This window comes from Malaclemys terrapin, chromosome 15 (assembly GCF_027887155.1).
Source record: "Malaclemys terrapin pileata isolate rMalTer1 chromosome 15, rMalTer1.hap1, whole genome shotgun sequence".
NCBI classification, from domain to species: domain Eukaryota; kingdom Metazoa; phylum Chordata; order Testudines; family Emydidae; genus Malaclemys; species Malaclemys terrapin.
The window spans coordinates 10839405-10862349 of NC_071519.1; the positions used below are offsets into that span (position 1 = coordinate 10839405).

Here is a 22945-nt window from a genome sequence, read left to right on the forward strand (position 1 = left end):
CACGGGCGGTAAGAAAGAACTGAGGGGGCGCTGGGTCGGCAGGGACATATATCCAGCACCATAAGGGCGCCACTCCAGGGGGCACCTCAGCCGACCCACCGAGTGTTGCTAGGGTAAAAGTCTTGTGACGATGGTGCACGCGGCGCGCGCACACCTAATTGGAATCGATATGAGCAATTACTCAAAGAAGAAGTCGTGTTCTCATCCATCATCCCTGTTGAAGGAAAAGGCCCAGGTAGGACCCATTGAATTGTGGAGATAATGCGTGGTTACACAGGTGGTGTCGGAGACAGGGCTTTGGATTCCTCGACCATGGCATGTTCCGGGAAGAAGGATTGCTAGAAAGAGATGGGATCCACCTAACGAAGAGAGGGAAGAGTATCTTCACAGGCAGGCTAGTGAGGAGGGCTTTAAACTAGGTTTGCCGGGGGATGGTGACCTAAGTCCTGAGGTAAGTGGGGAAGGGGGTTACCGGGAGGAAACACAAGGAGGAGAATGCAATTGGAGGGCCTCCAGATTCATACTGAGAAAGCAGGGCAATTGGCTAGTTATCTTAGGTGCATGTAAATGAACACAAGGAGCCTGAGAAACAAGCAGGAAGAATTGGAAGTCCTGGCACAGTCAAAGAACTATGATGTGACTGGAATATCAGAGACTTCATGGGGCAGTTCACATGACTGGAGCACTGACATGGATGGGTATAGACTGTTCAGGAAGGACAGGCAGGGGAGGAAAAGTGGAGGAGTTGCACTGTATGTAAGAGAGTGGTATGATTGCTCGGAGCTCCAGTATGAAACTGAAGAAAAGCCTGGTGAGAGTCCTTGGGTTATATTTAGACGTGAGAGCAACACAGGAGATGTGGTGATGGGTGTGTGCTATAGACCACCAGACCAGGAGTATGAGGTAGATGAGGCTTTCTTTGGACAACTAACAGAAGTTTCCAGATCATAGGCCCTGGTTCTCATGGGGCACTTCAATCACCCGACATCTGCTGGGAGAGCAATACAGCAGTGCACAGACAATCTAGGCAGTTTTTGGAGAGTGTTGGGGATAACTTCCTGGTGCAAATGCTGGAGAAACCAACCAGGGGACGTTCTCCTCTTGACCGGCTGCTCACAAACTGGGAAGAGTAGGTAGGGAAAGTAAAAGTGGGTGGCAACCTGGGCAGCAGTGACCATGAGATGGTTGAGTTCAGGATCCTCACAAAAGGAAGAAAGAGTAGCAAAATATGGACCCTAGACTTCAGAAAAGCAAACTTTGACTCCATTAGGGAACTGATGGGCACGATCCCCTGGGAGGCTAAGATGAAGGGGAAAGGTGTCCAGGAAAGGTGGCTGTATTTTAAAGAAGACCTATTAAGGGCACAGAAACAAACCATCCCAATGAGCAGAAAGAACAGCAAATATGGCAGGTGACCAGCTTGACTTAATAGTGAAATCTTCGTTGAGCTTAAACACAAAGTGAAAGCTTACAAGAAGTGGAAACTTGGTCAGGTGACTAGGGAGGAGTATAAAAATATTGATTGAGCACGCAGGGTGTAATCAGGAAGGAGAAAACACAACTGGAGTTGCAGCTAGCAATGGATGTGAAGGGTAACAAGAAGGGTGTCTACAGGTATGTTAGCAACAAGATAAAGGTGAGGGAAAGTAAGGGACCCTTAATGAATGGGGGAGGCAACCTAGTGACAGATTATGTGGAAAAAACTGAAGTACTCAATGCTTTTTTTTGTCTCAGTCTTCACAAAGTCAGCTAACACACTGCTGTCCTGGGCAACACAGTATGGGGAGGTAGGTGAGCATCCCTCAGTGGCGAAAACAGGTTAAGGACTATTTAGAAAAGCTGAACATACACAACTCCATGGGTCCAGATCTAATGCATCTGAGGTTGCTGTAGGAATTGACTGATGTGACTGCAGAGCCATTGGCCATTATCTTTGAAAACTCGTGGCGATCAGGGGAGGTCCAGGATGATTGGAAAAAGGCAAATATAATGCCCATCTTTTAAAAAGAGAAGGAGAACCCAGGGAACTACAGACCGGTCAGCCTCACCTCAGTCCCTGGAAAAGTCATGGAGTGGGTCCTCAAGGAACCCATTTTGAAGCACTTGGAGGAGAGGAAGGTGATCAGGAACAATCAACATGGATTCACCAAGACAAGTCATGCCTGACCAAACTGATTGCCTTCTCTGATGAGTTAACTGGTTCTGTGGATATGGGGAAAACGGTGGATGTGATATATCTTGAGTTTAGCAAACCTTCTAATATGGTCTCCCACAGTATTCTTGTCAGCAAGTTAAAGAGGTATGGATTGGATGAATGGACTATAAGGTGGATAGAAAGCTGGCTAGATTGTCAGGCTCAACGGGTACTGATTAATGGCTCAATGTCTAGTTGGCAGCCAGTATTAAGTGGAGTACCCCAGGGGTCTGTCCTGGGGACGGTTTTGTTCAACTTATTTATTAATGATCTGGATGATGGGATGGATTGCACCCTCAGCAAGTTCATGGATGACACTAAGCTGCGGCGAGAGGCAGATACCCTGGAGGGTAGGCATAGGGTCCAGAGTGACCTAGACAAATTAGTGGATTGGGCCAAAAGAAATCTGATGAGGTTCAACAAGGACAAGTGCGAAGTCCTGAACTTAGGAGGGAAGAATCCCATGCACCACTACAGGATGGGGACTGACTGGCTAAGCAGCAGTTCTTCAGAAAAGGACCTGGGGATTGTAGTGGATGAAGCTGGATATGAGTCAGCAGTGTGCCCTTGTTGCCAAGAAGGCTAACAACATATTGGGCTGCATTAGTAGGAGCATTGCTAGCAGATCAAGGGACATTATTATTCCCCTCTATTCGGCACTGGTGAAGCCACATCTGGAGTATTGCGTCCAGTTTTGGGGCCCCCAGTGCAGAAAGGATGTGGAGAAATTGGAGAGAGTCCAGCGGAGGGCAACAAAAATTATTAGGGGTCTGGGGCACATGACTTACGAGGAGAGGCTGAAGGAACTGGGCTTGTTTAGTCTGCAGAAGAGAAGAGTGAGGGGGGATTTGATAGCAGCCCTCAACTGCCTGAAGGGGGGTTCCAGAGAGGATGGAGCTCAGCTGCTCTCAGTGGTGGCAGATGACAGAACGGGCAATGGACTCAGGTTGCAGCGGGGGAGGTCTAGGTTGGTTATTAGGAAACACTATTTCACTAGGAGGGTGGTGAAGCACTGGAATGGGTTCCCTAGGAAGGTGGTGGAATCTCTGTCCTTAGAGATTTTTAAGGGCCAGCTTGACAAAGCCCTGGCTGGGATGATTTAGTTGGTGTTGGTCCTGCTTTGAGCAGGGGTTTGGACTAGATGACCTCTGGAGGTCTCTTCCAACCCTAATCATCTATGATTCTCTCTGTGCTTCATGAAAACTTTGGATCCAAATGGTAAAAGACAGTTGTGCCTAATTTAATCATAGCATCCTTGAGGAGTGTGATCAATGCCACTTAACAAGGGAGCAGTGTCCTAAAAATAGTTTACCTGGGCCACTGGTCACCATACCTTCCATCTCTGGGGTGAAAATCAACCACTAGTACCTACAATTTCTACCTGAGTTCTTGTCAAATCTTTGACCTTACTTGGAGTAATTTGACACTTCTCTGGTGTAGAATTCTTCACCAACCACACAACATATCAGTAGTGATAGTGAGGTATAACTCCATCTATGCCCTTTTACTTCTTTAATCTAGTGGCACAGATTTAAATTAGGGACTAAATTCAGGGGCAGCTTAGAATCCCTGTAAGACACCAAATGTCAGGTATCTATTAAAAATAGGTATCTTTTTGAAGCTATATCATATTCAACACAGATTACATTTTCTACACATTTCCAGCATCTCCCAGGGGTGAGCTGAAGACAAATGTCATTTCCATCTTTCCCATCTCTACCTAGATAGGGATTGCATTTCCCAAATAATAGGCAACATGCAGCTGATTAGGAAGGAGATATCTTCAGGAGCGACCTCCTGCAGGGCCTGGGCCACAACTGCTTTGGGAGCCCAATGCATGGGTATTTTGCTTATTTACAAGTCATATACTAGGGAATCCTCTTCCCAGGCCTTTAGAAAAACTATTGACCTAACCAATTGAACAACAGGGGGATTGGGATGGTGATGGGGAATAAGGGAATTCCTCTGACTTACCCTATCTTCTTCTGTTATTACAGACGGTTGTCGGAGAATAACAGAGTTCTCACTTTTTGTTTGGGTACAGCAAGTCAGATACTTTATTTTCTCAAGCAATTGCATAGAGGGAGAGAGCTAAACAGGTCTCTCAACAGGTAAACAATTACAGCAAGCATTTATACCTTTTGTTACAGACAATAATGAGCAACAGCTGCATTTTGTTTATACATAGGTCATTCTGATATCTTGTTTTGCTCACTAATGTAGACTCTTAGTCTACATTCCATATTATCTACACAAGGTCGCAACAACTTCTCACACAGTTCTTTCCCACTTGCCTCACACATTCCTCGCTTCTACAAATCTCACGTTATTAGGGTTACAGTTAGCCTGACTCTTGCTAACAAACTGTCATGCATTGCATCCCCTTCCTGTCAGTTCTTTCTCTGCTTCCACAGGGTGAAATGACAATTTTTCCCTGCCCTGTTCCTGCTCTTTGTTATAGTTCAATATATTTTAAGTGAGGAAAATGGTAGTAAAAATATCTGCTCTCCAACACAACTTGAAGCAACAACAGAGCAACTGGGAATGAAACAATTTCTTCCCCAAGAGGGAACTTGATGACTAACAATTGCTTTGAAATCGGGGAACAGTATAACCGTGATGCTCAGGGTTTGTTTAGGTCAGGTCAAGGGGAAAGCTAATGCCAACCACTGCACCTGGGCGGCATCTGCTCTACAACTAGAATTGTCTTTTTACACCAAGATCACGAACTTGAGCAGCCAACGCCATTTACAGTCCTAGTGGATGTCAGGCACAGGTAGTTTTTGCCTCAGTGTAGCTTGTTGGGATCAAACCTCTCTCTCCCACCTGGAGCAGATGAACATTCCTGGCTGGAGGGACACATACTCGTACGACTCAAAAGGAAAGGAGTTGATAGAAAAGATCACAAGACTGACCCCAAAAGAAGGGTTTCAGAGTAAAAGAAGGGTGAACTGCAAAAGGCAGAAGCAGGTAACTGATCTGGTGGAGCTGAGAGGCCATGGTGAAGACAGTGCAAAAATCACTGTGGGAATTAGCAAATGTGATTTGTTTAAAAATAAAAAAATCTTTGGCCAGCCCTAGTCAAGGGATTTATTACAGTTCTCTCTTATGTGAATTTTCTGATGTCTAATAAGGGTTGAGCTATCATTGAAGCTTTTCCTGCACTCAGAGCATGTGTAGGGTTTCTCTCCCATGTGGATTCTCCAATGTATGATAAGATCTGTGGTCTGATTGAAGCTTTTCCCGCACTCAGAGCACGTGTAGGGCGTCTCTCCTGTGTGGATTCTCCTATGTGTGATCAGGACAGAGCTGTGACTGAAGCTTTTCCTGCACTGAGAGCATGTGTAGGGCTTCTCTCCTGTGTGGATTCTAGAATGTGTGATAAGGTCTGAGCTCCGACTGAAGATTTTCCTGCACTCAGAGCATGTGTACCATGTCTCTTCCAAGTTGATTCTGTCATGTGTTACAAGGTCTGGGATGCTACTGAAGTTTTCCTCTGGCCTGTCCTGAGTCTCACAGGCTTTTTCTTTTTCTTGGAGTGCACAACTCCTGGAAACATTCCCTTTGCATCTTCCTGATAACGTTCCATGTGGTCCTACTTGCTCAGAATCTTCCTGCTGGGGTTTCTCCTCCTCATTCTCACTCACCATCCCATCACCTGATGGGAGACAGAGAGAATCCAGACATAGGTCACTCCCTGCACCAGAAAGAAAGGACATCTCAGACAGAGGAATAGAAAAAGGGATGAACAAACCAAAATATGTGTGGGAGAGATGAAAATTATCAGGAGCTGATTTTCTCCAAACCCTTCCCCAGAGAAGAGAGGAAGGGATCAGTTTTGGTCCGCATCTCACCAGAACACTCAGGGGAAAGTGAGATCGGGGAGGGACCTGCTGCCAGTTGTCAGTCAGAATAGGAGGGATGCCATGAGTGACATCTGCCATAATGATTCCACATCTGCAGGCAATAATCCTGAACTTGGAGAGCTCACAGGGTCTTTGTAGGGCATCCCTAATGTTTCCTGCATTCCTAAACAGTTTTTGAGTTGGTTTAACCAATTCCTCACCTGTGCAGGGAGCTCTCGGGAGCACTTCTTTCTCAGAGCCCTGGAGGTCTGGGACCCATGGTTCTTCCCCTTGTTCCAGCTGCGAGATCACATCAGGTTTGGAAATTGGAAACCCTACTCCAGGCAAAGAAAAGAAGGGAGGTCAGTGGAATTTGTGGGATACTTGTCACAAAGAATATTCCATGGTTTTAACCCCAGCTCATTTTTAAGCAGTAACATCCCAAGGCCAGCTTCCTTGGCTCAAAGTGGCATGAGAGTTATTATTATTATAAGTCATATGCATTGCCGTAGTGCCTAAGGACCAACTAACAGTGGGTCCCCATTGTGCTAGGACAAGTATAAACACAGAATAGTAGATGGCCCATGCCCTGAAGAATTTACAATCTAAATAGACAGGACAGACACAGAATGGGGGAAGGGGTAGAACCCACTGTTAGAATAGAGATATTCAGGCCTGCCTGTAAAGCCTGTACTTGAAGAACTTAGGTGTATTTTTATCACTTAGCTAGTTACAGAGGTATAAAAACAAAGAATCAAAATCACAGTCTGCCTGTGTCTGGGCCTTGTCTCACTAGGAGAGTCTGAGGCCTTGTTCTCAGGCTAAGGCCTTTGGCTAAGCGGGAGGGGCAGCCATAAGCTGGGAAGCGTAGGGTCACATCCTCATATCCCAAACCAATCACACTGAAATAAGGTGCTATTGGGCTGTTAGGAAGACGGTCAATGTCCGGACAGTGTCCATCACCACCAGATAAAGAAACAGATCTGAGGCTGAGTAGGGGGCCCATAAAAGCGGCCGCCCAGCCAGGCAGCAGCACAGCTGCGAGCAGTGGCACCGGAGGCAGCAAACAGGGCGGCTAACGGGAGTTTGAGAGGAAGTTTGCAGGGGGAGGTAAAGGGGGAGGCAGGAGGGCGCGGTGCGGTGTGTGCCCTGTTTCCCCAGGTGCCGTGGGCAGAGACTGCAGCAGCCATGAGCCAAGCAGCAGCAGACAGAATGCAGATGGCGGCATGTGGGAGCTGTGGTATGTATATAGTCCTAGCAGGGGACCTGGAACAAAGGTATGTGTGTATGAAGTGTCGCCTTATAGTGTTACTGGAGGAAAAGATTAGGGGGCTGGAGATGCAGGTAGAGACCCTGGTGGAGTTTAGACGGGGGGTTGAGCAGCTGATAGAGGATAGGCAAGGCGGGGTTGGAGGGGAATGCTCTAGGGTGGAGGAGGAGGCAGTAGTAGATGACAGCGAGAGGGGAATGGAAGGGGGAGAACAAGGGAAGTGGAAGCATGTGACTGTGAGAAGCAGGCCAAGGAAAAGAAGGGCCAGTGAGGGGGGAATAGAACTCAGGAATAGGTTTGGGTGTTTGGATAACGAGGTGGAGGGGCAGCAGGTGGTGACTGAAGGTGAGAGGGTGAGGAAGAAGAGAAGAGCAGCTAGTCCAAGAGAGAGAGGGGAGGAGTTGATGGAGACAGCACCGATTCTGGGCCCCCGGAGGATTCAGGAAGGCATAAGGGGGAGCATAAGGGAAGATAGGAACAGACACAGGTCAGGACTAGAGGGATCATAGACTAGATTACTAGATCGCACTGTTGCCAGGTAACGGCAGGTGTATGTAATTGGAGACTCTTTACTGAGGAGATTGGACAGGCCTGTGACCAGGGCGGACCCGGAGAACAGAAGGGTGTGCTGTCTACCGGGCGCAAAGATACGCGATGTGGACCTGCGGTTGAAAAGGATCCTAAAAGGAGCAGGTAAGAACCCCTTGATAATCCTTCATGTAGGAACGAATGACACGGCTAGGTTCTCGTTAGAGAGAATCAAGGGAGATTATGCCAGGCTGGGTAAGACGCTCAAGGAGATAGAGGCTCAGATTATCTTTAGTGGGATTCTGCCTGTTCCGAGGGAAGGGCAGCAAAGGGCCGATAGGATTGTTACAATAAATAGTTGGCTAAGAGAGTGGTGCTATAAGGAGGGCTTTGGGATGTATGGCCACTGGGAGGCTTTCGGGGACAGACACCTGTTCTCGCGGGATGGGCTTCACCTGAGTAGGGAAGGAAATAGACTTCTGGGAGGGAGATTGGCTCATCTTATCAAAAGAGCTTTAAACTAGGAAGTTTGGGGAGACGGTTGGGAGATGCACAGTTAATCTCCACACCAGATTCCAGTATTGAAAAGCTGAGTGAAATAAGAGGAGACATAGCCGGGGAGATGAGATTGGACATAGGAAGGACAGGGGGGACGGACACAAAGAGGCCCGCAACATATAGTGCTACTAATGGGAGACAGGCTAAACAACATACATTAGGGTGTTTATACACCAATGCGAGAAGCCTAGGTAATAAAATGGAGGAATTGGAGCTCTTGGTCCAAGAATTGAAACCAGATATCGTAGGAATAACTGAAACGTGGTGGAATGGCAGCCACGACTGGAACACAGGTATGGAGGGGTATGCACTGTTTAGGAAAGACCGGGACAAAGGTAAAGGTGGGGGGGTGGCATTGTATGTCAATAGTGAAATAAGCTGTAAAGAAATAATAGTGGATGGAATAGATAACAGAGTCCGTCTGGGCGATACTCACACTGGGTAAAAAGACTACTAGAGCCTCTCCGGGGATAGTGCTTGGGGTGTGCTATAGACCGCCGGGATCGACCCAGGATATGGATAAGGAACTATTTAATGTATTTAGGGAAGTAAATACTAATAGAAACTGTGTAATTATGGGGGACTTTAACTTCCCGGATATAGATTGGGGAACAAACACTAGTAGCAATAATAGGGCTCAGATGTTCCTAGATGTGCTTGCTGATCAATTCCTTCATCAAGTGGTAGCTGAACCGACGAGGGGGGAGGCCATTTTAGATTTGATTCTGGTAAGTAGTGAGGACCTCGTTGAGGAAGTGGTAGTAGGGGACAACTTGGGCTCCAGTGATCATGAGCTAATTCGGTTTAAACTAAATGGAAGGAGTAACAGAATTAAGTCAAAGACTAGGGTTTATAATTTTAAAAAGGCCAATTTTAACAAATTAAGGGGACTGGTAAGGGAAGTGGATTGGGCAAACGTATTAATGGATCTAAAGGCAGAAGAAGCCTGGGATTACTTTAAGTTAAAGATGCATGAGCTGTCAGAGGCCTGTATCCCCAAAAAGGAAAAAAGATTACTAAGCAAGAGATTTAGACCGAGCTGGATGAGCGACCGACTCAAAGGGGCGATTAGGAAAAAACAGAAAGCGTACAAAGAGTGGAAGAGGGGAGGGATCAGTAAGGAAACTTACCTTAGTGAAGTCAGAGAATGTAGAGATAGAGTGAGAAAGGCCAAAGGCCGTGTAGAGTTGGACCTAGCGAGGGGAATTAAAAGCAATAGTAAAAGGTTTTACAGCCATATAAATAAAAAGAAAACAAAGAAAGAAGTGGGACCGCTGAAGACTATAGCCGGAGAGGAGATTAAAGATAATCTAGGCATGGCGCAATATCTCAATGAATATTTTGCATCGGTGTTTAATGAGGCCAATGAAGGTATTAGGGAAACTAGCACCATTACAGAGGGGCATACAGGATGGGGGATTACCGTATCCGAGGTAGAAACAAAACTTGAACACCTTAATGGGACTAAGTCGGGAGGACCGGACGATCTTCATCCGAGAATATTGAAGGAATTGGCACGGGAAATAGCAGGCCCATTAGCGATAATATTTAATGAATCTGTAAACTCAGGGGTGATCCCGTTAGACTGGAGAATAGCTAACGTGGTTCCTATTTTCAAGAAAGGGAAAAAAAGTGATCCGGGTAACTACAGGCCTGTTAGTTTAACATCTGTAGTGTGCAAGGTGCTGGAGAAAATTCTGAAAGAGAAACTAGTTGAGGACCTTGAGGTTAATGGCAATTGCGATAAATTACAACATGGTTTTACGAAGGGCAGATCGTGCCAAACGAATCTGATCTCCTTCTTTGAGAAAGTAACGGACTTATTAGATAAGGGAAATGCGGTGGACCTAATATACCTGGATTTCAGTAAAGCGTTTGATACTGTACCCCATGAGGAATTATTGGTTAAACTGAAAAACATGGGGATCAATATGAAAATCCAGAGGTGGATAAGGAATTGGTTAATGGGGAGAATGCAGCGGGTCGTATTGAAGGGTGAACTGTCAGGTTGGAGGGAGGTTACTAGTGGAGTGCCTCAAGGTTCGGTTTTGGGACCCATTTTATTTAATCTATTTATAATTGACCTCGTAACCGATTGCAGGAGTGGGCTGATAAAGTTTGCGGATGATACGAAGGTGGGAGGCGTTGCAAATTCGGAGGAGGATAGGGATATTCTGCAGGGAGACTTGAATGAGCTTGTGAATTGGAGTATCAGAAATAGGATGAAATTTAATAGTGAAAAGTGTAAGGTGATGCACTTGGGGATAACTAATAACAATTTTAGTTACAAGATGGGGACGCATTGGTTAGAAGTAACGGAAGAGGAGAAGGACCTAGGGGTGCTTATAGACCGCAGGATGACTATGAGTCGACAATGTGACGTGGTGGTGAAAAAAGCCAATGCGGTCTTGGGATGCATTAGGCGAGGTATATCTAGTAGGGATAAGGAGGTCCTGCTTCTGTTGTATAAGGTGCTGGTGAGACCTCATTTGGAATACTGTGTGCAGTTCTGGTCTCCCATGTTTAAAAAAGATGAACTCAAACTGGAACGGGCGCAGAGAAGGGCGACTAGGATGATCAGAGGAATGGAAAACCTGTCGTATGAAAGGAGACTAGAGGAGCTTGGGTTGTTTAGTCTGACAAAGCAAAGGCTGAGGGGGGGATATGATTGCTATCTTTAAATATATCAGAGGGATAAATACAAGGGAGGGAGAGGAATTATTCTAGCTTAGTACTAATGTGGACACGAGAACGAATGGATATAAACTGGCCGTGGGGAAGTTCAGGCTTGAAATTAGACGAAGGTTTCTGACCGTCAGAGGGGTGAAATATTGGAACGGCCTTCCGAGGGAAACGGTGGGGGCGACGGACCTGTCTGGTTTTAAGATTAAGTTAGATAAGTTTATGGAGGGAATGGTTTAATGGTAAAACATAGTAGACAAGGAAAACCAAGCAATGGTACGTAAATAGTATAATGGCCAACAGGGGTCAGGCTAGAGACTCTTGCCTACATGCTCGGGGTCTTACTGATCGCCATATTTGGGGTCGGGAAGGAATTTTCCTCCAGGGCAGATTGGCTGAGCCTCTGGAGGTTTTTCGCCTTCCTCTGCAGCATGGGGCAGGGATCACTAGCAGGAGGGTCTCTGCCAATTGAAGTCACTAAAACACAGGATTGGGGACTTCAACAGCAGAGTCCAGGGAAGGGTTTTGTGGCCTGCAGCATGCAGGGGGTCAGACCAGATGATCATAATGGTCCCTTCTGACCTTAAATTCTATGAGTCTGAGATCTTAAGATGGTTAAAGAAAACTTAGTTTGATAGCATCCTGTCTGGCAAGAAATCACTTATCTATGGTTGTGGTTGTGAAACCCTCATTTCCGTATTGTTTTATCTTTCTGGCCACCGCTTTTACATTGTTAATCAGTCTCATTCTCTAATAGTTTCTCTCTGCTGTATAATTAATGTTGCCAGCTGTAAGTTAATTAGGGTAGTGGGATATAATTGGTTAGATCAGGGGTAGGCAACCTATGGTATGCAAGCTGATTTTCAGTGGCACTCACACTGCCCGGGTCCTGGCCGCCGGTCCGGGGGCTCTGCATTTTAATTTAATTTTAAATGAAGTTTCTTAAATTTAAAAACTTTATTTTACATACATCAATAGTTTAGTTATATATTATAGACTTATAGAAAGAGACCTTCTGAAAACGTTAAAATGTATTACTGGCACGTGAAACCTTACATTAGAGTGAATAAATGAAGACTTGGCACACCACTTCTGAAAGGTTGCCGACCCCTGTTCTAAACAGAGTTCCCAGGCAGTGGTTCTCAACCAGGGGTCCCCAGTTGAGGGGGCAGCGAGCAGGTTTCAGTGGGGCCACACCAAAATAAATCAGAAAGCAGCGCCGGCGTTAGACTCACTGGGGCTCAGGGCAGAAAGCAGAAATCTGAGTCCCTCCACCCAGGGCTGAAGCCGAAGGTGGAGCAACTTAACTTTGTGGGGGCCCCTGTGCTGTGGGGCCCTGCGCAATTGCTCTGCTGGCTACCCCCTAACGACAGCCCCGGCATTTAATCTACTGGACGTGCATAAAAACAGTTGTTGTGGCACAGGTGGGCTGTGGAGGTTTTATACCACATTGGGCGGGAGCTACAGAAAGAAAAAGGTCGGGAACCCCAGCTCCAGGGAATCCCGGAGAATAAAGACTCAATCCACTCAGTGCTGCCAACTCCCATGAATCTTGTGAGAGTTATTGTTTTTCCATAAAGCCCCAGCTCCTGGACTCAAGTGGAGATGTGATGATTGCAGCCTTCGCTCTTAAAGAAACAGGACGTTTCTAGCCCTTTTGGCTGTGGAGAAAGCTACAAAACGGGACCCCCGTGCGCCCTAAAGGCTCATCAAGCAGAAGGCAAATAAAAAAGATCCCCAAATCTATTATTTGTACAGAATCTCCTGGTTTCCAAGCCAATCTGGTGATTTTTGGTGAGCCCGACTCAGGGTTTTTGAACGTTTGGGGTTGGACGTTCTGCAGACTGAGAGCTGGGCACCCTCCTCCACACCCAGCGCACCCAGACTGTTCTGAAGCTTTAACTCTCTCTTCTCCTTCCTGCTGCTGTAATGCAGCTGGGAATCCCCCGTCCTAGACGTGCTTTTCCACAGACCATGAATTCCCCACAGGGCTGAGTCCCCACAGGGCTGTTCCGGGGGCTCCAGGCCCCCACCCCAGGACAGACGGGGCAGTTACCTCATATCACCCCTTTGTGACTTCCAGGGACAGCAGCTCCATGCTGAGCCCTAGGGCCCCCCAAAGCACCTGGGGGGAGGGGGCAGTAAACCCCCATGTCAGGGGGCTCCTGCTGCCTGGAGGTGACTATATCCTCACAGCCCCTCCCCCTCACACTGACACCCTCATGGACCCTCCCCCTCACAGAGACACTCCATCGCCCTCCCCCTCACAGCCTCTCCCTCCACACATAGAGGGACATGTTTGCTGGAGTATGACATTACAAACCCAGGGGTGAGATTTTATGGATGTGGAATTCTCCCAACCACATATTGACCCCCCCAAACTCCCCAGTGCAAGGACTCCCCAAGCTAGTCGAGTCCATACATGGGTCACTCTTTTCATCACACCAGACGGCTCCTTTTGAGCAACGACCCTTTAAGGCCAACAAGGAACCTTCTAGTTTGGGCTCATTCATGCACCACATTTACCAGTTGTCTTAGGCTGCACCTCGATCCCATCATGCTTAAGCCTCCCTGCCAAAGTCCTGCACCTGGCTCCAGAGAATTAAGTCTCACATCTCGCTGGGGACTTGACTTCTTGTGCCCAGAGTGTCTCTGCCCCCTCAGTAGATGACCCAAAAAATGCACTGTCCACCTTTTCTAAAGAAATACTTGGAGAGGATTTTCTCATGTGGCCTAATGGATAAGGTGCCTGACTTTGGATCAGGTGATTGAGGGGTCGAGTCCCTTCGTGGTTGTGCTTGTGCAGTTTTCCCTTTGTACTGAAAGTCCTGCTTTCTTCAGGGCTGGAACCTCTTCTTGGCCGCTCAGGCCAATGCTCTGGCTTCAGCTAGAGCCCCGGGATGGAGTTGGGGGTAGGACTTCACAAAGGCTAGGGCATGAACCCCACGTGTTCCAGTCTGGCCTTTGCCATTCCTGACTTACCAAAGAAAATGAGCGTCTGCCTGGCCTAGTGTGTAGAGCAGTTTCCCTCTTCCAAACATGCGCCCGTCCCTGTGCTTGAGGGGACTTGCTAAATGGAGCCTAGGTGATTTGCTGCTTCTCGCCAGCTGGGGAAAAGCCTCTTGGGGAAAAATCTCCTGCCCCACTGCAAAAGTGAGCACTTTGAGTGAGAACAGTCAGAGTCCCCACCGGGGAGCTGGCCCTGCTCTCCTACAACATTCTGATGTTGGCCACAGAGCATCAGCAGCTGCCCCACATGCTGGTCTGCGGGTGGCCTTCAGTGGGTGTTTGGCATGCCAGGGAGCAGGCTGGCCGGGTGTCTTTGTGGCTGTCAGCTGGCCATGCGTAGGCCTGGTCCTCCTCGCCCTTGGTTCCTCTGTGGCTTTTAAGCCTTCCCTTGGAGCTGTCAGCACCAGCCGCCTCTGCTCTAGGTGCCCAGAGGAGGAAAGGTGTGCTGGGCTCCAGCCTGGGACTCTTCCTCCCTCCTGCCTATCCCTGCCTATGAAGCCTGGCCCTGGCACTCCTTCCTTTAAGAACCATGTGGGCAGGAGGAAAAGTATGGCAGCAAGCACAAGGGCCAAACTTGCAGACATCAGGTGAAGCAGCGAGAATCCCTCACTTTATTTTTTACAATCCTATATTAAGAGGCAATTGATTATATATATATATATATATATATACACACACACACACCAGGCAGGGTCGTTTGAAAGCCAAAGACTTTATGCTTCTATCCCCCACCACTATCAAGTTTTAGCAAATTAGGACAAGTCATCAAATAAGAACAACCTCCGGTATCAGTAACTGCTACTGGTATCAATTCGCTATCTCTGTACCAGAAGGTGGGAAAGGCGAGAAGTACCAAATTAGGACAAGTTAGCAAATACGAACAACCGTAGGTATCAGTAGCTGCTACTGGTAGCAAATTACATCAGATCACAGTTTTTTACAATCTCTTACATATGAGTAACTGCTACAGGTAGCAAATTCCTACAGGTAATAGATTCTCGCACTACACCTGCCCAGCTCTGCTCCTCGGCTCTGCTTGAGCTCCTGATCTCTCCTTAGCTCGGCTCCACTCTGGCCAAAGTAGTTCCAGCTCACATGGAGGATGGGACCCCCTGGCCTGGTGACTCCCTCATCAGACATTCTGCCTGGTCAGTCAGGGTGAGCTGGAGCTTTGGCCTCTCCCCCTTGCCCTGGGAACTGTCAGTCTCAAGGTCCTGATTTCCCATAGACCTTTCCCCTTCCTTTTGGTAGGGAACTAGCCAACCAAAAAACCCCACTAAGTTTTAGTAAGGGGCCAACAATCCCCTTACACAAGCCAGCCCCATGAGGGTCACAGATGTCCAGAGAAAACAGCACAAGCTGGTTCCATGGTGTAACGGTCAGCACTGAGGACTCTGAATCCTGCAATCCGAATATCAGTGGGACCTCGTCTTTGTGTGCAGCAAAGCCCTGGCACTCAAAGTGCTCACCTTCCCTGGCTCCAGTTGTGAAAGAGTGAGTCTTTCCCCTCCTGCTGCGTGACTCATGCCACTGGAGTCAGGTCTTCGGTCGGGATGGCGTGACAGGATGGCCGCAGTGGGTTGGGCCTCTAGAACTTGCCATCCTGGCTACCAATGCCAGCCGCCCTGTGGTTTGACCTGATGGGGAATTCACGGTCTGTGTAAAAGCATGTCTAGGACGGGGGATTCCCAGCTGCGTTACAGCGGCAGGAAGGAGAAGAGAGCTAAAGCTTTAGAACAGTCTGGGTGCGTTGGATGTGGAGGAGGGTGCCCAGCTCTCAGTCTGCAGAATGGCCAACCCCGAACGTTCAAAAACCCTGAATCAGGCTCACCAAAAATCACCAGATTGGCTTTGAAATCAGGAGAGTCTGTAAAAATAATAGATTTGGGGATCTTTTTTATTTGCCTTCTGCTTGATGAGCCTTTAGGGTGCCCGGGGGTCCCGTTTTGAAGCTTTCTCCACAGCCACAAGGGCTAGAAACGTACTGTGTCTTTAAGAGCGAAGGATGAAATCATCAGGTCTCCACTTGAGTCCAGGAGCTGGGGCTTTACAGAAGAACAATAACTCTCACAAGACTCATGGGAGTTGGCAGCACTGAGTGGATTGAGTCTTTATTCTCCGGGATTCCCTGGAGCTGTGGTTCCCAACATTTTTCTTTCTGTAGCTCCCGCCCAAAGTGGTATAAAATCTCCACAGCCCACCTGTGCCACAACAACTGTTTTTCTGCACGTCCAGTAGATTAAAAGCCAGGGCTGTCATTAGGAGGTGAGCAGAGCAGAGCAATTGCGCAGGGCCCCACAGCACAGGGGCCCCCACAAAGTTAAATTGCTTCAGCTTCAGCCCTGAGCGGTGGGACTCAGATTTCTGCTTTTGGCCCTGAGCAAGTCTAACGCCGGCCCTGCTTTCTGGTTTATTTTGGTGGGGGCCCCCCTGAAACCTTCTCGCTGCCCCCTCAACTGGGGACCCCTGGTTGAGAACCACTGCCTGGGAACTCTGTTTGTGCCAAGTCTTCATTTATTCACTCTAATGTAAGGTTTCACGTGCCAGTAATACATGTTAACGTTCTCTTTCTATAAGTCTATAATATATAACTAAACTATTGTTGTATGTAAAGTAAATAAAGTTTTTAAATATTTTAAGAAGCTTCACTTAAAATTAAATGAAAATGCAGAGCCCCCCGGACCGGTGGCCAGGACCCGGGCAGTGTTTGTCTGGTGAGTATTTGTTTTAGGTTGGGGGGTTGTCTGTAAGCGAGGACAGGTCTGTCTCCCAAGATCTGTGAGAGTAAAGGATCATCTTTCAGGATAGGTTGTAGATCTCTGATGATGCGCTGGAGAGGTTTTAGTTGGGGGCTGAAGGTGACAGCTAGTGGTGTTCTGTTATTTTCTTTGTTGGCCCTGTCTTGTAGGAGGTGACTTCTGGGTACTCATCTGGCTCTGTCAATCTGTTTTTTCACTTCAGCAGGTGGGTATTGTAGTTTTAAGAATGCTTGATAGAGATCTTGTAGGTGCTTGTCTCTATCTGAGGCATTAGAGCAAATGCTGTGACATTATCAGGGATACTGTTCCTGATAGCTTGTAGTCCATCTTTGTGTGGAATATTGGTGTAGAGGGTTTCTACGTCCATAGTGGCCAGGAACAGTATCCCCGATAATGTCACAGCTAACCTGGTGGCTGAACTCTGTGACTTTGTCCTCACCCACAACTATTTCACATTTGGGGACAATATATACCTTCAAGTCAGCGGCACTGCTATGGGTACCCGCATGGCCCCACAGTATGCCAACATTTTTATGGCTGACTTAGAACAACACTTCCTTAGCTCTCGTCCCCTAAAGCCCCTACTCTACTTGCGCTACATTGATGACATCTTCATCATCTGGACCCATGGAAAAGAAGCCCTTGAGGAATTCCACCATGATTTCAATAATTTCCATCCCACCATCAACCTCAGCCTAGATCAATCCACACAAGCGGTCCATTTCCTGGACACTACTGTGCTAATAAGCGATGGTCACATAAATACCACCCTATACCGGAAACCTACTGACCGCTACACTTACCTACATGCCTCCAGCTTCCATCCAGGACACACCACACGGTCCATTGTCTACAGCCAAGCTCTAAGATATAACCACATTTGCTCTAATGCCTCAGATAGAGACACCTCTATCTGCACATCTACCAATGTGATATATGCCATCATGTGCCAGCAATGCCCCTCTGCCATGTACATTGGCCAAACCGGACAGTCTCTATGCAAAAGAATTAATGGACACAAATCTGACATCAGGAATCATAATACTCAAAAACCAGTGGGAGAACACTTTAACCTGTCTGGTCATTCTATGACAGACCTGCGGGTGGCTATCTTAAAACAGAAAAACTTCAAAAACAGACTCCAACGAGAGACTGCTGAGCTGGAATTGATATGCAAACTAGACACAATCAACTCAGGATTAAATAAGGACTGGGAATGGCTGAGCCATTACAAACATTGAATCTATCTCCCCTTGTAAGTATTCTCACACTTGCTTCTTATCAAACTGTCTGTTCTGAGCTATCTTGATTATCACTTCAAAAGTTTTTTTTCTCTTACTTAATTGGCCTCTCAGAGTTGGTAAGACAACTCCCACCTGTTCATGCTCTCTGTATGTGTGTATATATATCTCCTCAATATATGTTTCACTCTATATGCATCCGAAGGAGTGGGCTGTAGCCCACGAAAGCTTATGCTCTAATAAATTTGTTAGTCTCTAAGGTGCCACAGGTACTCCTGTTCTTTTTGAGGATACAGACTAACACGGCTGCTACCCTGAAACCTGTTAGTATTTAAAAACTCCTTATTTTCCTTACCTCTGCTGGCCTTAGATTTCTCCTCCTGTCCCTTACTTGACAACTCAGATGAGGTAGCCGTGTGGTTAAGGTGATGGACTGCTAATCTATTGTGCTCTGCACACATGGGTTTGAATCCCATCCTCAGCAGAAGCCTTCAGTCTTCTCTCTTCCTTGACAAACATCTTCCCCCTTTGGTACAATCACAGACCAAACCATGTTGCTTCCTGCAAACAAAAACCATCTCAAGAACTCAGAACCCCCCCTGCTTAAAATAAAACATCTAAATACCAGATTTCTAAAAGAATTCTCTAGTCCTGGTTTTCTTAGTTTTTATCTCAAAAGGTGACATCCTCATCATCTCCCCCAAACATCCCGGGACCTCCACAAATTATTACAATGCCCCAGTCCTCAGCAAGGCCACGACAGTGACCCACGGCGAAAGTGTTCTGAAGGAGGCAACTCAAACATTTTCTCTGTACTTCCCTTGGCAAGGTCTGACTGGGACAACAAAATCCCCCAAACTGAAAATGTTCTGCTGAAAAACCAATTACTAATCTGCTTGGGGACTTTGATTTGAATGTCCCAAACAAGGCGAGCACACGCCATCCAACAAGATATTAATGTTCAACAGATCACGGCTTTTGAACTGATACCTCACCAGGCAGAGTTTGTACAAACCATATCATCATTATATGACAATGGTGAGTAGGGAGTTGCTTTGCGCACAGCTGGGCTGACATTGCAATGGAGACGTACCCGCAGAGTCCATCTCTCCTGGGATAAAGATTGCAGCAGGGCTGGCCTGGGTCATCGGACTTGGGCTCCTGGAGCTAAAGCTGTGGGGCTCAAAACTGTGGTGCAAATACGTGTGTTCCTGCTGGGTTTGGAAACCCTCCCCCCTCGTGGGTCTCAGGCGCGGCTGGGCTCAAGCCCGTATGTCTGCACTGTCCTGGTACAGCTCCAGCCCCACAAGCCTGAGCCAGCTGCCCCGGGCTTGGAGACAGGTGCCCCGGGAGTGTTAATCGCAGTGTAGACATAATGTCAGGGCACGTCTACACGGCGACGAAACCCGCGGCTGGTCCGTGTCTGACGAATCCGGCTTTGCCTCCTTCTGCTCCTTGTTCCCCGGGACGGGACGATCTGCCCACAGAGGCTGCAGCCAGTGGGTCTGGGCAGGTGCCGGGTCTGGGAATCTCCCCCTCCATCTCGCCCCCTTCCCCGGTCCCGTCTCCCCCGGGCTGGGGGCTCTGAGCTCGTTCCCTGCAGGCTCCGGCCCAGGGGCTGCCCCTCCCCCCCGGGCAGGGCGGGGCTAATGACGGCCCCACCCCCAGCGCAGACCCCGGGAGAGGGGGAGGGGCAGGCCCCGCGTGGGGCGGACACGCGCCTGCCGGGGGGAGGGGCCGGGCCCGGTTCACCCCCCGCCCGGGAGGGCCCCGCGCTCCCCGCGGCCGGAGCGGGGCGGGGCCAGGAGCGGCAGGAGGGGCCCGGAGCGGGGAGGAAGGTGGGTTAAGGGGCGGGGCTGTGGAGAACCCCGCCCCCAACGGGGGAACAGCGCCGCCTCCCAGCCCCGCGCGCGTGCCGCGCTCCAACGGCCCTAACGGCCGCAACCGTCACGTGTCTCCTCTCCCCTCTCCTCCATGGGTGCCGCGCGGGGTGCGTCACTTCCGGGCCGCTGCTGGGGGAGCTCCGGACTCGCGGGAGAGCCGGTAAGAGCTGAGCCGGTTGAGGGAGGAGCGCCCGGGCCCGAGACCCCTGTGTCTGGGTGTGTTGCACCTGCTCATCCCCCACTGCTGCCCCCTTCCCTGCTCCAGGGACCTTCCTCCCCCGCACGCCCTTCAAACTGCCCCCCCCGGCTCCCTGCGGCCCGTGTGAAGGGGGGGGGAGGGGAACCGTCACTGTCTGTGTGTGTTGGACAGTCACATAAACTCCCTTCACACTGCCCCTCCCCCTCCTCCTCCCCTCATTTCATAGCCACAGAAACTCCCCCCGCCCCTCCCCAGCGTCTGGGGGTTTGTCTCTCCTGTTACCAACTGCGCAGTGTGTGACCCGTTTTCCCCACAACTCTCATAGATGGATATAAAATATCCTAAAATCTCCACCTCCCCCCAGCCCACTTTCTCTCTTGTTGTCTAGTTCTACTTGAATGGGCCCTGAGCGTTGGGCCCTGTCTCTCTAATGATAAACCACGAACCACAGCTCAGATTTACCCCTTTGCTCCGGTTCTTCAGCGTGACTAAACATTTATTGTAAATCTTGCCTCTTCTCTCTGTTCATTTATCAAATACTGATGGGAAACACTCAGATTTTGCCTCTGATCAACAACTGACATATGCTGTGGAGTGTAGTTTTCTGGCAGGGAGGGGTTGTTTTTTTTTTTTCGTGAATTGCCTGACATTATGTTGTGGTGGGGATTTTTCTGTATGTTTTGTCTTTATACGTATATATTGTATGGCATCCTAGGAATGTAGGGCTGGACAGGGCCTCAAGCTGTTAGCAAGTCCCACTCTCGCTACGGAAGTAGGACCCAGTCGATGTAGATTATCTCTGACAGAGGTTTGTCCTACCTGTTCTTAAAAACTTCCAGGGAAAGAGACTCCAGCAGCTAGGGATTCATCCAGTGAAGTGGGTGACTTTGAGCCAGACACTGAAAGATCCTTGTGCCTTAGTTTCCACAGGAGGTTACTAGTACTCCCTCCCCAGACTCCTGGGGGCAGCCAGGGATAATTAATGGTTTATGGGAATTAGAAGATGAAAATTCATTAAGAATGATATTTGTGTGATTATTATTAAATCCCCAGACACCCACCAATCCCCGTCCTTCTTCCGATGAGCTATAAATATCTAAGGGACTCAGCTACTGATCCTACAGTGAGTTTCTGCCCTTCCCCACTTTCTATAGCAGCACTTTTAAGGACAGGCCAGGGAAACATGTAAATATTTTGAACCAAATTCTGGAAGCCGCTGAGCATGTACAAGTTAAAATGAAAACAAGTTTCTGTCTCTCTAAGGACCTGGCCCCAGTGCAAAATTATAGACACTCCCCAGAAATCTGAAATGGCCACTTCATAACTGATAGAATGCTATTGATCTATTGACTTCTGGGAATTACCAATAAAAGAAACACCCCAGTGAAGGTGATACCCTGAGGGAAAGATCTCATGTGTCTTTACAAATTGGTATAATCTAATCTGGAACTTTAGACAGTAAAATGCCTTATTCGTAGCCCTATGGCGATTGCCTGTACCCTGTAGGGACCTTAATTCTGCCCAGTCCCAGCTGCTTTTGTCCCCCACCATACCCCCAAATCTTTTCACCCCTCCAACTATCCATTGCCAGTCTTCCCTCGCTGCTACCCCTTCCTGACTGGCAGAGAACCTCTAGCCCTATCCCCTTCTCTTTGCTTCTGAAAGTTGCCTTTCCCAGGGCTTTGCTGCCTGTGTAAATGGCAGGTAGTGATGGGGAGCCATCACTTTCTGGGTATTTACTGAAAATTCATCTAGCCCCTGACACCTTCATTAATGCAGAAGTAAAATTGCCCAGCAGTATGTTGGGCCCTGCCAGAGTGTCAAGTTCAGCAAAATTCAGACTTCCAAAAACTAGGAAATAGAGAGCTAATGTGCATGCCAATGCAACCTTAACTCTGCCCCTTGGAGCTGGCAACAGCCACTGGGCGGTATCTGCCAGCACTCCAGCTGCACTCCCTCTGTTAGGTGTAGCTGCACTGAAAGGTAGAGGCGTTAGTTGGAGCAACTTGGTGGAGGTGTGATTGTGATATGAGAAGACCAGTCTGTATCGTTTCTGTACTGAGCTGTGCATGTTGTCAGGAGGTAACAGGGGACTGTTTGCCATGGGAATGGTCAGCAGTGAGATGGGATCTGAGAGCAGTCCGTGTGCTTAACGATGGGTAAGTGAATGTAGAACGTTAGCTGGAACTTCTGTGAGTAAGGATGAAAGAATTGTAAAAAGGGGTGAAGCGGTGTTCAATTGACCAAGTGTGCAGCTGTTTCTGGGGAGCAGGCCCAGTATCTGAGTGTAGAACAGGTGCCAGTAGCTCCTGTACAGTGCAGCTCAGCTCACCTAAAACCAAATTCCGTCTTAGCAAAGATAAAGTGCTTTATTGTGTGCCCTGGTTGACATTTTCCCCAGTACTTTAGTGATAGGCACTAGCTCAAATGGCTGAGTGCACATAGGTGTGTTGTAGGAGTAAAGAAAGGGTCATTGCTCACGTGGGTCAGAATTAGGATTACATTGGTGTGTACCTTATCTCTGCATTTCCTGATTATTACAAGTTTGAGTTTTGCTGATCTCTTCTCAGGGCCGGCTTTAGGCCGATTCCCTGGAATTGGGCCCTGCGCCTAAGAGGATCCCGTGCCTTAGGCGCCTTTTTAATTTTTTTTACTCACCCCGGCGGCAGTCCGCTCCGGGGTCGTCTTCGGCCACGCATCCCCGGCCGGAGCGCAGCAGCCCCGTAGCCCCATGACCACGGCCAGAGCCCCCCCGGCCCTGCATCCCCATCCGGAGT

General features: G+C 48.4%; 3 protein-coding genes and 1 non-coding gene across 6 annotated transcripts in view; 2 read left to right on the plus strand and 2 right to left on the minus strand.

Annotated features, from left to right (window-relative positions):
• The window catches only part of LOC128823014 (zinc finger protein 436-like), a 446052-nt gene that overhangs the window by 174761 nt on the left and 248346 nt on the right, over positions 1 to 22945 (minus strand). The window lies entirely within an intron of this gene.
• LOC128823087 (zinc finger protein 79-like) lies at positions 4223 to 19680 on the minus strand. 2 transcript variants are annotated; one of them, XM_054005174.1, is made up of 4 exons: positions 19180 to 19680; positions 18442 to 18612; positions 6261 to 6374; positions 4223 to 5891 (listed from the first exon to the last, which is right to left on the minus strand). In XM_054005174.1, exons 2-4 carry the CDS (start codon positions 18560 to 18562, stop codon positions 5272 to 5274), a joined length of 855 nt encoding a protein of 284 aa, XP_053861149.1. In that variant the 5' UTR covers positions 18563 to 18612; positions 19180 to 19680; the 3' UTR covers positions 4223 to 5271. The 2 variants fall into 2 exon arrangements, with proteins under 2 accessions (XP_053861149.1, XP_053861150.1); XM_054005175.1 differs by lacking the exon at positions 18442 to 18612.
• TRNAS-GCU (transfer RNA serine (anticodon GCU)) lies at positions 18489 to 18570 on the plus strand. The gene has a single exon. It is a non-coding gene; the product is annotated as a tRNA-Ser (tRNA).
• The window catches only part of LOC128823367 (zinc finger protein 585B-like), a 74276-nt gene continuing 71324 nt past the window's right edge, over positions 19994 to 22945 (plus strand). The window contains exon 1 of the mRNA XM_054005611.1: positions 19994 to 20129. The gene's annotated coding sequence lies outside the window, so the exon portion shown is untranslated. The remainder of the gene's footprint in view (positions 20130 to 22945) is intronic.

Coding starts and splice junctions, on each gene's coding strand:
- LOC128823087 (XM_054005174.1), bottom strand. CDS start 18,562: ATGGGATTCAAACCCATGTGTGCAGAGCACAATAGATTAGCAGTCCAT. Junction 6,375..18,441: donor GAAATCTAAGGCCAGCAGAG/GTAAGGAAAATA, acceptor TGCCTGGAGTAG/GGTTTCCAATTTCCAAACCT. Junction 5,892..6,260: donor CCCGAGAGCTCCCTGCACAG/GTGAGGAATTGG, acceptor TTTCTGGTGCAG/GGAGTGACCTATGTCTGGAT.